This window comes from Nipponia nippon, unplaced genomic scaffold, assembly GCF_047370975.1.
Source record: "Nipponia nippon isolate SJK-2023a ecotype South Korea unplaced genomic scaffold, ASM4737097v1 scaffold_2, whole genome shotgun sequence".
Classification (NCBI taxonomy): Eukaryota; Metazoa; Chordata; class Aves; order Pelecaniformes; family Threskiornithidae; genus Nipponia; species Nipponia nippon.
The window spans coordinates 50,054,402-50,068,413 of record NW_028262336.1 but is presented as its reverse complement, the minus strand read 5'-3'; the positions used below and the strand labels follow the sequence as shown (position 1 = coordinate 50,068,413).

Genomic DNA, 14,012 nt, shown 5'->3' with positions numbered 1-14,012 from the left:
ACTTAAAACCCACAGTAGGGTGGCCCAGCATGCCACCCAGGAGCATTTTGTCTTTTGGAAATGCCATCTGAAGATGGATAGCCTAGGAAAGTGATTTTGATTAACAGAGATTTTGAGCATTGTTCCAGACTGTTCTCTGGGTGTCACTGAGTTCTCCTGCAATTTTAGGCAAGCCATTTCTTTTTTCTGTTTTTTTTTTGTTGTTTTTTTTTTTTTTTAAACCTCTGTTTTGCAATTGAGAAAATGTTTGCCATCTTTGGAAATTAACCTTGGTAGTTGACCTCCATGTTGCAAAATAAGCTATAATATAGCTGTTAACATTGGGCAGCTTATTGACAGGGAGTTCTTCCCTCCTGCTGTTGGATTGCATCACATCACTTGGTCTTTGACCCATGTTGAGTGCACAAGCTTTGTATGCTGCCTGAAGTGTCAGTAAAGTGCCAGCCATTTTCTTCCTATGGTTATACACAGATTTTCTTCTCTCTGCTGTAAGATATTGCTGTAGTTTGCTTGATTATGAACTGAAGCAGTATAATCTTCACTAGCTGGATGCTGTTTTCTGGTTTGAATTTAAGTTGTTGACTTTAATCCATAAAGAACTAAATAGGCCGAGTCCTTGCTGCTTGAAGTAACCCTGTATTCTTCATGCCTCTGTTGCAGTTATGATCACTGAGAACAATGAAAGTGCTCTTGATTTATTTATGTAAGGAAAGGGCCTTGCAGTAAAAAATCATACTCTGAACAAGGCCTGTGTAACTTACTCTGGAAATTTTAGCATTAAACCTGGACTGACTAGCTTTAAATGAGAAACAGAGGTTTAAAAAAAAAAAAAATAAAGCTTGATGAGATGCTGAGAATCATAGAAAAGTTGGTAAATTAATTTAGATGCAATCAAGCACTGCCATAAACTAGAATATTTCTCATACACAAGCTAGCTAATTTAAAATTAGTTCAGGTGTATCTGTGCTTTGGCCATAGTTGCATTTATGCATCCTTTAATTACGCTAACCTTCCAAGCCGTGGGCAGGACACGTTTATGTAGGATGCTGCAGAGATGCCTTTGAGATAAGTTAGAAGTAGAGTGACAGGTGAGTTTGGTGTTCTACAGCTTATGTAACTTTGTTTTTTTGATTTGTAGAAGGGGTCCGTGGAGCGTTGGGTAGGTATCCTTTTTTTTTTTTTTTTTTTTTTAAAAAAAATCTAACGCTATGCATTTCCATTAATATGGCCTTTAAGGGTGAAACTTACTGGGTTACATTATGTATAACTGGGAACATTTTCAGTTTCACTTCTTGATTTCAGTTGTGTTTCACCTAGGCCATGACAGTAATCCTGTGGAATAATTTGCTACTAGAAAACTCCTAGCTTCTAGTTAAAAATTTATCTGGACATTCAAGATAATGGCTGTCAACTTCTGAAGCTTCAAAGCATATCTCATTTTGAAATGACAAATTTAGGTAATACATTAGTGAACATTCAGTATCCACACACTTCACAACTGGCTTTCTTGGAAGTGAAAGTTCCAGTTATAAATCTTTGGGGTTTCTTGGATTTTTTTTTTTTTTTTTTTGGTTCAGTATGTATATGTGATGCATTTTGAGCAAGACAATGTAATAAGATGCTTAAAGGCAACAGAGCTTTAATCTTGATGGACAACTTTTACTTTCAGCTATGTGTCCTTTGCATACTTGTGAGGTTGTTTATATTAGCTTTGTGGATTGCCCCCTGCCCCTGATAATTTTAAGAATTGTGAATAAATTTGTAATGCATCACAAAGGAAGAAATCATTTCTATAACTTGTTATATGTAAGCGGGGAATTTGCTTAGGAACTAAAAACTCAAGTGATTTTTTTTACAATTTAGTTTCTGTACATAATGTAATGTTGTGTTTCACACTAATAATTCTGAAACTAATCTCAAATTGTGTCTAAGAATGGAACAATGAATACTGTGAATCTCTTTGTGTACTTGCCTCTCTGATCAGAAGCAAACCTTACAAACTCCAAGATAAAGAAAATCTTGAGTTCTCATCTACCTTTGTCATCCAAGTTACTGAATAAGGAGGCCAGGTTATCTGAGGTTCCCATGAATATACTTCCTTTGATTTTAAAATAATCTTCAACCTAGATCATATTGTAGCACAAAACTTATTTTATATGCAAGCAATCAAATCTTAAAGCCTTTTGAACATGTCATGTGTGTTTTCTTTTAATGCACAATTTTGTGTAAAGGAAACTGTCAGATAGCTGCAAACTTCATTTGTCTTAATCTCCTATTAGCCCATTCTTGAGAAACAGGTATTGGTGTCTGGCTATCTTTCCTTCCAAGACCCTCTGTCCACCAACACATAGGTAATCTGTGATGTGTGCATGTCTGCTAAAACAAGTTACCTAGTGGTAAAACCTTCAAGTTCTTCCTTCTGGGAAGGCAGCCTGCAAGGCCAGCAGCTGAAAGAAGTACCAACTGGTAACGTATACATTAGTATTTGATGCAGGAAAGTATTTTGGGTTTTTTTTTATGATGGTGATACTCATGATATTGATACATGAGACAAGCTAGGTGGTATTCACATTGAACAGAGATGGAAAAAAGTAAAAGCAAAATTCAGTATGCCGGATGGAGTGGAAATGGCAAACCGTGTTCTGGGAAGAATGTAATTTGCCTTTAGCAGCTAGCCTGAACTAGTTACTTATTTCTACCAGAGGGGGTGGTCCTGGTTTGCCATCTTCTTTTCTTTTCTCTTCCATTTGAGATGCCTCATCTGGCTGCTGTGGGTTCAGACAAGTCCCGGTGTGGTGGAAGTGTATAGCCTGGGAAGAAGGGACGGGACAAGCAAGGGAGCAAACCTCTGGTTTCAGCATCATCTGTTAGTCCAGCTTAGCTGTAGCATCAAACCAGATCTTTGCAAAAAGCTGATAAGAGAACATTGTGGTAGAGTCAAAAGAGTAGAAACTAAATTTTTGTTTTATTAGATGTTGCCGGAGATTTGAGAATATTTTGAAGCCCAGCTTAAAAATGTCACTTTGTACTGCTAAGATGAGCTGAAGTGATCAGGAATTCGAATGGCATGAACCAAAATTTTACTACTACTAATAAAAATATCCAGACAGCTTGGACCTTACAGAACTGACCTTAAATGAGGAACACCATAGTCCTCAGTAACTGGAAAATCATCCGTGCTGAAGCGCTAATGATAGCAAACTCTTATGGAAGCTGTATGCATCTGACTTGCAGAGATCTAGGGAAGTGCTAGCTGTTGCATATATCTTCTGTGTATCTTACACAGACCAAATGGTGGTGATGTTCTGTGAAACACAAAAACCGAATGGGATGGTTTTCAAAATGAAGAATTTCTGTAATGATAATGATAAACTTGATCCAGCCATAAGAAAGACTGCAATATCTCAGTTTCTTTTCTGGAAGTATGTTGGCAATCTGCAGGTTAAAACAGAGAAATGCCGAGTTTCCACCTAAATTAGCAAAAGTTTTGAGGAAAGTACTGGCTCCTCGATATGACACAGACAGAAATGCATCCAGGTTAAATTGGCAGTGGTTCAACTTCTTTTAGGTTATGCCCTTGAGCATCAGTGGAAGGAGAGCAGAGATACTCTGTAATTGTGTATATGGAGTGGAGGGAGAGGGGCTTCCTAGGAGGCTAAATGAGGCTGTTTGATAAAGAGATGTAGCAGGAGAGAATACTGTGCCAGCAAAAAAAAGAAAGAGTCTGACAGAGAGATGGAACCTCTGAGTTGCAGTTCTGCCTTCATGCTAATGTTATTGCCGGCTATTAGCCTCATTTAAAGACTGGCAAAAAGAAAACAGGAGGTTTTGTTTAGTATTTCTGTTACAGAGAAAGCTGTCTAGGGCAACATAGCTTTTTTCAGAGCTTAAAAAAAATCTGAAAAAACTTTGGAGCTGCTCAAAAAAAAAAAAAAGTGAGGTATCCTCCAGTCATGATTTTCCATCTTCTCTTTTTTATGTTGCTGTTTGTTCTGCATCCTTGTCACTTTTATAAAGCTCTTGACATTGGCATTAACTTTGCTAATTAGATTTTTGCTCTTCTTTTGTTCTTTCCACTTCTCTTTTTTTTTCATCCCCCCTGTTGCTTTTGGGAATTCTAGACTCCTAATTGCATCCAACAATTAAGCTTGAATTAGCAAAAAAGAATAAATAAATAGGCTGGGGTAGAAGACCCCTGCCAACATGGATCTGGTACAAGCTTTACTGTATCATGAAGAAATGCTTGATACTAACTTTGTTTTAAAGCAGTGTTTTCAAAAGTTGGGTTCACTCTGCCTTCAATCTCCGGTTTTGGCAATGTTTTTTAGAACAGGATAGTTGCTTGAGAGTTGGATGTTAATGTAGGGTAGTGGCTTAGAGAAATGGAGATTGTCTTTCTGCTGTAGAAAAGCTAGCTGAAAGTTTTGAATAGAAGAACTGGAAAATTATATCCCCAATTTTATCTGCTTGTTAGTCTAATTACTACAAAGCATTATTAGGCAGACTGTGCAAACGGATTTAGATATTCCTAAATGTTTTGCTGAGTTTCAAAACCCTAGTATCGAGATTAGCTATTGACAGGCTAGTTTGGCTAAAGTTCTGGAGCTCTTCATATCTAGAGTCCAAATATTCTAAAGAAAAAATCAATAAAAGTAGCTAATTTTCTGACTCCTTGCATTTAGTCAAAATCTTTTTAAAATTTAAATATTTGTGCTTTATTCCTCAGAGTCGTGCTCCCATCTCTGCAAAACTTGTTGCCAACATGCTGTCAGTTGCAGGGGCTGACCACATCATCACCATGGACTTGCATGCTTCTCAGATCCAGGTAACTATCAATTCTTACTAACTGTGGCTAGGAGCTCTACTGAGTTAATGTGAAAGGCTAATATTAATTCTCTGGTTTTTCTCATTGTTTTGAAAGGCTATGTACTAAGTGTAATTCTTAGGGTTCAGAGAAAGTCTCACTACCTGTTTCTAATTAATTCCCTTTTTGAAAGAGACCAGCCTTGATTTTATGTGGTGATTTTGCAGGCACTTCAAATACCTGTGCATTGGAGACTTCAGCGGAATTTGCCAAGTCTAGCATAAGAGCTCACAGAACACAAAATATACTGGTTTGGGGCAAGTTCTCTTAATCTTGGCCTGGTCAGAGATTATAGTATTGCCGTAGATAGAGTTTTGTTGTTAGAGCCAAGGGGACAATATTGTCTTAAGAGAAGTGGAGATGGAGGCTGTCAGCCCTTAGCTGGCTTACTGCTGAATCCAGCAAATCACAAAACTCTTTCCTCAGACACAGAGCAGACATTGTTTGTCATTCTCATGTGTACCTCTTTTCAAGATACCTTGTTTTTTCTAGAAAATACCTTCTCTTCCAGTTCTGGTATTCTGTTTAATCAGAATTTCCTGTTATGCTAGAAGGCTGTCATGCAAATAAAAAGCAGTTTTATTTGTGGTCTAACACAGATTTCTTGTCGTTACAACTTGCACAAAAAGAAAGATTCCATTTCTGCTGCTCAAGTAATACTAACTTGAATCTTCCCTATATTGAAATACTACTGTTCATGTCAAGCAGTTGAAATTTATGAAAGTTGAGTATTACTCACTGGATTTTTTTGAGAACTTTTCACAAGCATGAATTTACTTGAGTGCCTGAAGGTGATCATCTTTTCTGATTTTTATATCATTTGAGAACAGCTGTTCTTTATTTCACTACTCTTGGGTGAGATTTTGAGAGACCTTAATATTTGTCTAACTTCTGCTGCATTTGATAGTAATATCAGAGGGTAGAATTAGGCCAGTGTAAAATACTAATTAAAGTTCTACCATACATGAAAGGCAAAGGTTTGATTCTTTCCCTGTGTCTTTGTTCCAGGTAAGACATAAACATATATTCATGAAACTCTTTTTCTCTTTTGGACTAGGGTTTCTTTGACATTCCAGTAGATAACCTGTATGCAGAACCTGCAGTGCTGCAGTGGATTAAAGAGAACATTTTGGAGTGGAGAAACTGTATCATAGTCTCACCTGATGCAGGTGGTGCAAAAAGGTACTATACAAGCCTAAAACTGTTCCATATAGTTTGTGGTTAATGAACTAGTTTGTCTAGTCATCTTTTTTCCTCTATGAATTGTGCAAGATATAGGGTACATCACTGATGAATCCAACTGCATTGTAAAAACAGAACAACTAGTTCTTCCAATGTTGTTCATGCTTGAAAACGTCCAAGAGCTTTCTACACTCTAAAGAAAATCCTTTTCTCTCTCCCTGAATGTGGCCTCATTAGCTGAATCCCTCCGCAGGAGGGACGAGATTTTTCCTGCTGCTTGCTTCTTTAGTCCGGTTGCTGCACCTCTTCCTGCTTCGCTCTGGAATTGCCTAACTTTCCCTTCTCTGTCAAAGCATATGGCCTATCCCCACTCTACCTGCTGGCATTTAGGTAAGAGCTTGCTTCAGTCGTGTTTCTTTTTTCTTTACGTTGTTGCATTCCAGCTGTAAACCTATTGACCCCTAATTGCGCACTGTGAATGCTAGAAAAAGGGAGTGAAGTTTTGTTTCGAGTGGCAAAAGGTGAAAATAGAAAAGTTAGTTCACTGGAGTGTTTCTTCATTTGCAGCATGCGTTACTCTTTTAGCAGACTATCTTTTATTTGGTATCTATTGAGTATAAACTAATGCAAAAGCTCAGAAGCACGCTGGCTGGTGAGGTGATAACGCATGCCACTGAGGCGAAATGCTTATTCTCAAGTTTTATTGGTCATGCTGCTGCTACAAAACTGAATGGGAACAAAGACAAAGGAAGTAAGAATCCTGTAAACCATAGTAATTTAAATGTTTGGAATGTAATATGGGGAAAAATGTGAAAGACTGTCATAATTTGATTTTAATTGAAGTCCTTGGGTCTGTTGTGAGTGTTCATGTTCTAATAATTAATAGGGAAATAAGACTGATTAGAACTCCATAGTTGTTCCTGTTTAGATTAATCAAATTAAAGATGTGAAGAATATAAACTACAGAAAGCATTATAAAATTCAGATGACTCAGTCAATTAAATTTCTTCATTCCTATCTGGATACTCCTGTTTTCACTGTTGTTTTTTGTGTTTGTTTTTTTGTTTTTTTTTTTGTTTTTTTTTTTTTTTTAAGAAAAAAACACAGCCTTTGCTTGGAATTCAAGTCAAAAGACAGGAATTTTTCCCCTACCAAATATTTGTATATTATCAAGTTGATCATACGAGTTTATTTTTTGAGGACCACTCTCACTGTATTTAAAATAGATAGATAGTCTATCTTTGGTACCTTTCTGTTGTAACGCAACCAGGCAGTTGCTGGTGAAGTAAGGGAAGATGTTGCTTTCAATAAATTCACAGCTTCTCCTTCACCTCCAGTAATGTAATGGAAAGAAAATGGTTTGGTCTTTCCATTTAAAGCATGTTACACTTTCAAAATAATACTTGCGTTAATGAAAAGTGAATAGAATGTGAAGAAAGTTTGTCTTAAGATTTAAATCTGCAAGCATTAAAGAAATTTAAAAAAATACATGTTCTTGCACTCATTTAAAATATCTGAATTCTTTTTTGTTTCTTACCATTTTCTTGGTTTTTTTCCAGCTTATTACATTTTGTGACTGAAATAAGGCATGCAAATTTTATTGATATCTTAATGCCTCTGAGGTATTGAGACTTGCTATGAAATTACACTACTGTTCACAAAAAATGCCAAAACACTTGGGTTTTTTTTATCACCCAGTTGTTGAAATACAGTAACTAACAACTCCTTCATATTTAAGTGGTAAAGAAACAAAACTGTATTCTCTATTAACTGGGCATGTTAATAACCTTGTTAACAACAATCTAAACAGATTCTAAAAAGACAGGCTACAAGGTTGTGCCAGTGTACAAAAAGCAGAGTATTGCTTATTCCTGTGTCTTTATACCTACCAGCTCTGGTATATTAAAAAACCTGAACAAAAGGAATCAGAAGTCTGTAACAAATTAAGTTTGTTATTGGAGGTTTGTCTGGCCACCAGAGGTCACCCTTAATAGTTTTAAAAGACCTTTGTCAAGCAGATGTATTGCTAAGGGAATTACTAATGAAGTAAGCTACTTGATTACTAGTCAAGTACTGCTAAAAGAATTATTAATCACTATGAACTTACTTGTTTGGTTTTTCCCTTTGGTTTGGTTTCACATTTCTGCAACGGTATTTTCAGTTAGGATGTTAAAGTGCACACTGCTGTAGGCTTAGAATTGAGGCTACCTCTACTTGAAATTATCTAGTGTGACTTTGTGTTGCAGCAGCTTAATAAAAGCTTGTGAATAGCTGAAATGTTTTCAAAGCCAACCACTTAATAACAGAAACCCAAAGTCAATTAAATAAAAAAATCAGTTTCTGGAGTATAGCTTAAGACACTCTGGTTGTATTTATTAGCAGTGAATTAAGTTTCTAACCTGTCTCATTACTTGCAAAAGTTTGTGCTGAGGTAATTTGAAAGCCAAGAAACAAAAACTGTGTTTTATGACAAATACACGTGTATGGCTCTGTTCTTTCTTTTAAAATAGTTCTCTAAATGTGGTGTATTTCTTCTGTAACTTAGGGTTACTTCAATTGCTGACAGACTGAATGTGGAGTTTGCTCTCATTCATAAGGAAAGAAAGAAGGCAAATGAAGTGGACAGAATGGTCTTGGTTGGTGACGTCAAAGACAGAGTAGCAATTCTTGTCGATGATATGGCTGATACATGTGGCACAATATGTCATGCAGCAGACAAGTAAGTATTATTACGAACTGGCCCACTGTCTCGCCGTACTGTAACCTGCAGATAGCCAATGAACCCAGTTGCTATATCCTGCATGCTTATAAACCAACCTGACCTCTGTAGCATGAAGACACTCAGATAATTTATCATCAGTCCTGATCAACCGAGGAGGTCCCGGATGACTGGAAGCTAGCAAACATTACGTCCCTCTACAAGAAGGGTCGGAAGGAGGATCCTGGGAACTACAGGCCTGTCAGCCTGACCTCGGTGCCGGGGAAGGTCATGGAGCAGGTCATCTTGAGGGCCATTATGCAGCAAGTGCGGGACAACCGAGGGATCAGGCCCAGCCAGCATGGGTTTATGAAAGGCAGGTCCTGTTTCACTAACCTGGTCTCCTTCTATGACAAGGTGACCCGCTTAGTGGATGAGGGGAAGGCTGTGAATATTGTCTACTTGGACTTTAGTAAGGCCTTTGACACCATCTCCCACCGCATTCTCCTGGAGAAGCTGGCTGCACACGGCTCCGATGGGTGCACTCTGTGCTGGGTTAAAAACTGGCTGGACAGCCGAGCCCAGAGAGTGGTGGTGAATGGAGTCAAATCCAGTTGGTGGCCAGTCATGAGTGGTGTTCCCCAGGGCTCAGTACTGGGGCCAGTCCTGTTCAATATCTTCATTGATGACCTGGATGAGGGGATCGAGTGCACCCTCTAAGTTTGCAGATGACACCAAGTTGGGTGGAAGTGTCGATCTGCTGGAGGGTAGGAAGGCCCTACAGACAGACCTGGACAGGCTGGACCGATGGGCCGGGGCCAACTGTATGAGGTTCAACAAGGCCAAGTGCTGAGTCCTGCACTTGGGTCACAACAACCCCATGCAATGCTACAGGCTTGGGGAGGAGTGGCCGGAGAGCTGTCTGGCGGAAAAGGACCTGGGGGTGTTGGTTGACAGCTGCCTGAACATGAGCCAGCAGTGTGCCCAGGTGGCCAAGAGGGCCAGGGAGGTGATAGTGGCACTGTGAGGCTGCACCTCGAGTACTGTGTTCAGTTTTGGGCCCCTCGCTACAATAAGGAAAAGACCCTTAAGATCATAGAGTCCAACCGTCAACCTACCACTGACAAGTCCATCTATACAATGTCTTCAAGCACTGTATCTATCCGTTCTTTAAATACCTCCAGGGATGGAGACTCAACCACTTCCATGGGCAGCCTGTTCCAATGCTTGACCACCCTCTCGGTGAAGAAAATTTTCCTCATATCCAATCTAAGCCTTCCCTGGCGCAACTTAAGACCATTTCCTCTAGTACTATCTCTTGTTACTTGGGAGAAGAGACTGAGCCCCACCTCGCTACAACTTCCTTTCAGGTAGTTGTAGAGAGCGATCAGGTCTCCCCTCAGCCTCCTCTTCTCCAGGCTAAACAACCCCAGCTCCCTCAGCTGCTCCTCATAAGACTTGTCCTCCAGACCCTTCACCAACTTCGTTGCCCTTTTTTGGACATGCTCCAGCACCTCAATGTCCTTCTCGTAGTGATGGGCCCAAAACTGAACACAGTAATCGAAGTGTGGCCTCACCAGTGCCGAGTATGGGGCACAATCGCTTCCCTAGTCCTGCTGGACATGCTATTGCTGATACAAGCCAGGATGCTATTGACCTTCTGGGCCACCTGGGCACACTGCTCGCTCATATTCAGCCTGCTGTTGACCAACACCCCCAGGTTCTTTTCTGACAGGCAGCTCTCCAGCCACTCTTCCCCAAGCCTGTAGCATTGCATGGGTGGTTGTGACCCAAGTGCAGGACCTCGTACTCGGCCTTGTTGAATCTCAATTGGCTTCGACCCATTGATCCAGCCTGTCCAGATCCCTCTGTAGAGCCTTCCTACCCTCCAGCAGATCAACACTCCCACACAATTTGGCATCATCTGCAAAGTTACTAAGGGTAACTCAATCCCCTCATCCAATACTGAGGCCTGGGGAACATCACTTGTGACTGGCTGCCAACTGGATTTAACTCCATTCACCACAACTCTTTGGGCTCGGCCATCCAGCCAGTTTTTTACTCAGCAAAGCGTACACCCGTCTAAGCCACGAGCAGCCAATTTCTCCAGGAGAATACTGTGGGAAATGGTGTCAAAGCAACAGAGCAAAGGTTAAGTGAGCTAGATATTACTGTTGGTTGTTTGAAGTAAAGATCATCCCGTGAGTTTATGGTCTTCTGTTGCAGGCTTGCTGTTTGCATCTAGATGAAAAGGATGTCAAAAACACATGGTAGAGGGATTCATATAGTCTTGTGTTTCTTTTCACTTTGATGGAAATATGATGGAATTTTGCAGAGGTGTTGTGCAGTTTGCTATCCGCATACTAATCTGCATTAGATTCCGAAGTGTGCTTCTGGGCTGTGCCCTTTGCAGATCAAAATCACAAATTGTCTAGCCAATGATTTTTTTTTTTTATGCTCGCGTGCGCAGAGGAAGTTAATTCCTGTCAAAAAAGAGGCCTTTATTTCTTTCCTGTTATGAAAGAAGCACTTCTTTATTTACCTACAGTGGATTTCTATAGAGCAAATTCTAAAACTGTCAGCAACCTTCAATGTATCTGCAGTGTTCACTAAGAAAGATGCTTTTGCTTGAGTGATGCTGCTTTATATCATGTTCTTGGCATGAAGTAGTGCTTTTCATTAATGCCAAATCTAGGTGAGATGTACTTTGTGCTTAACTAGACTTGCTCAACAAAATACTTTGTAGACTTCTTTTTATTTCAGCAACCTAGATGCATATCAAGCCAATGAACTAAGAAATGTATTTTCAGATACAGCAGATCAACTTACTTAAGTACAGACTTAAGTACACACCCTTAGTACATACTCACCCTGTCATAGTGCATCCTACTTGTAGGTTGCAGCTACTAAATGGAATGTTGAGAATGACCGGAAAACTTTGATTCTGTTGAGTCATTCAAAATGAGAAGATGTTTCTGTGTTTTTGTCTTTTTTCCTATCTTACTGTGCTTATGCTATGATCTGATAAAATACCACTCTTCAGGGCCTCCATTTGTAAGACTAGAAAAGCAGCTAGGACATAGCTGAGCATCTGGAGGCAGAGAGGTCAGTCAAAACCAAATTAAGTGATTCTGACTCATTCACAAAGTGTTCTAGTTCTTTGATTGATACTTTTTTTTTTTTTTCCTCCTGTGCTGCATCATTTCACTGCGTGCTTGGATCAGCAGCATGTCTTCCTACAACCTTGCAGTAAGCTAGGCTTTCAATCATTAACATTTCTTCTTCCTCAGAAACTCTTTCCAAGCAGAATTGTTTGATTTGCAAATGAAAATAAAGGTGGACAATAATGGAGGCACAATGGACTTGTGAATACTGCCATCCAACCTACTTTATTTTTGCGTGATTAAGATAAAAAACTTGTACTGGAATTCAATTGTATGTTGTGCTGAAATGGTCAAAAGTGCAGCATTTTAGATTAGTATCGCTGCTACTGATAAGAACTTTTTTATTTAATTAGCAGTTACTTCTTATCTTTTGTGAGACTTATTCATATAACCTGAAAAAGTTTCAAATTTTCTGAATTATTTTGTAGATATTTCTATCTTCCTGTAGCTTCCAAGAGGAATTTGTGTGTAAAATGTATTTTACAGGGGTTTGTATCTGGCTTCATCTATAGCCATGTATGTGAACATGTATCACAGCATACTTTTCCTTTATGTTCTACAGGTTAGTATCTGCTGGAGCTACTAAAGTTTATGCCATTCTTACTCATGGCATCTTTTCTGGTCCTGCTATTTCTCGGATTAATAACGCATCGTTTGAGGCTGTTGTGGTAACTAATACAATACCCCAAGAAGAGAAAATGAAACACTGCCCAAAAATTCAGGTACAGTGGTGTTTTTGTGTCATCTGTTTAAACACTGGATTTCTATTTTACTGTTCACTGACGCTAAAATTTGTGCCTTGAGAGGAAAATAATATTCTAAAATGCATTGTGCTGCTTTGTTGTTTGCAGAACACCTTGCTAAAACATGCCAAAGAACTGTTTTAAGGGGATTCAGGTGGTACAATAGAGTATTGCAAAATATTTGGTATTTGCAACAGATTGAGTAAGCCTGCTTGTGTAAGAGTGGCAAATGTAAAATTAGCTGGGCTTTTGTTTTGTTTTGTTTTTTTTTTTTAATCAATATTGATCATACAATATTTGTATGTAGGAACTTAAGTTAGTTATGTTATTATGGATGCCACAGAAACCTTAGATGACTTCATTTGGGTTTGGTTTTTTTTTTTTTTTTAAATACACTAATGAAAATGCTCAAGGTAACAATGACACATGTTCCTTTTCAGAAACCAAACTGAAAATACAAAGCTGACTTATGTCAGTAGCTTTTACATGACGTTGTTCTGGGAAGTCATGTGTCCCTTTTGGAGTTTTTCCTTAGTACAGAATGGAGGAAAGCATAAAAGATTGGTTTTTTTAATGCAACATTGTATTTTTAAAAAGCTCAAAATTTATTTGTGTTGTGGTTTAACCCCAATTGGCAACTAAGCACCACACAGCCGCTTGCTCCCCCTCCTGCTCCTGGTGGCATGTGGGGGAGAATCAGAAAAAAAAAAGTAAAACCTGTGGTTTGAGATAAAGACAGTTTAATAGGACAGTAGAGGAAGAGGAGATGATAATAATAATAATACTGATGATGATGATGATGATAAAAGAATATACAAAACAAGTGATGCACGATGCAATTGCTCACCACTCACTGACTAATGCCCAGCTCGGCCCCAAGCAGCGATCACTGCCCCCCAGCCAACTCCCCCCAGCTTATATACTGGGCATGATATCATATGGTATGGCATAGCCCTTTGGCCAGGCTGGGTCAGCTGTCCTGGCTGTGCCCCCTTCCAGCTTCTTGTGCACCGGGCAGAGCATGGGAAGCTGGAAAGTCCTTGACCGGTGTAAGCACTGTTCAGCCACAACTACAACACCAGTGTGTTATCAACATTATTCTCATCCTAAATCCAAAACACAGCACTATCCCAGCTGAAATCAGGACAATTTTGTATTTATTGAAACAAAGCAAGCACTTAAAAGGGTATACTTCCCTTAAACTGTATTTGTGTCAAGTGGACACTGCCATCTGATGGCTAGAATAATTTCTTTTTGACAACATGCCCTGTGCTAGAAGTCTTCAGCAGTATGCCTGTGCAGCAATCTTATTTAATGCTTTCTTACTCAATTTTTGAGTTTGTACTTTGTATTAATGGAGT

At 39.1% G+C, this 14,012-nt stretch overlaps 1 protein-coding gene across 5 annotated transcripts in view; it reads left to right on the top strand.

Annotated features, from left to right (window-relative positions):
* The window catches only part of PRPS2 (phosphoribosyl pyrophosphate synthetase 2), a 42,347-nt gene that overhangs the window by 13,004 nt on the left and 15,331 nt on the right, over positions 1–14,012 (top strand). For 2 of the 5 annotated variants that reach the window (XR_015704781.1, XM_087757809.1), the window contains exons 3-7: positions 1,139–1,159; positions 4,727–4,825; positions 5,922–6,046; positions 8,592–8,765; positions 12,471–12,630. Coding sequence is in view for 4 of the 5 variants with exons in the window: in XM_087757809.1 (XP_087613935.1) it covers positions 1,139–1,159; positions 4,727–4,825; positions 5,922–6,046; positions 8,592–8,765; positions 12,471–12,630 (579 nt within the window). In the remaining variant the exon portion in view is untranslated. Of the gene's footprint in view, positions 1–1,138; positions 1,160–4,726; positions 4,826–5,921; positions 6,047–6,287; positions 6,437–8,591; positions 8,766–12,470; positions 12,631–14,012 lie in introns of those variants that run through there. The other 3 variants (XM_087757810.1, XM_087757811.1, XM_009476284.2) reach the window with 3 other exon arrangements.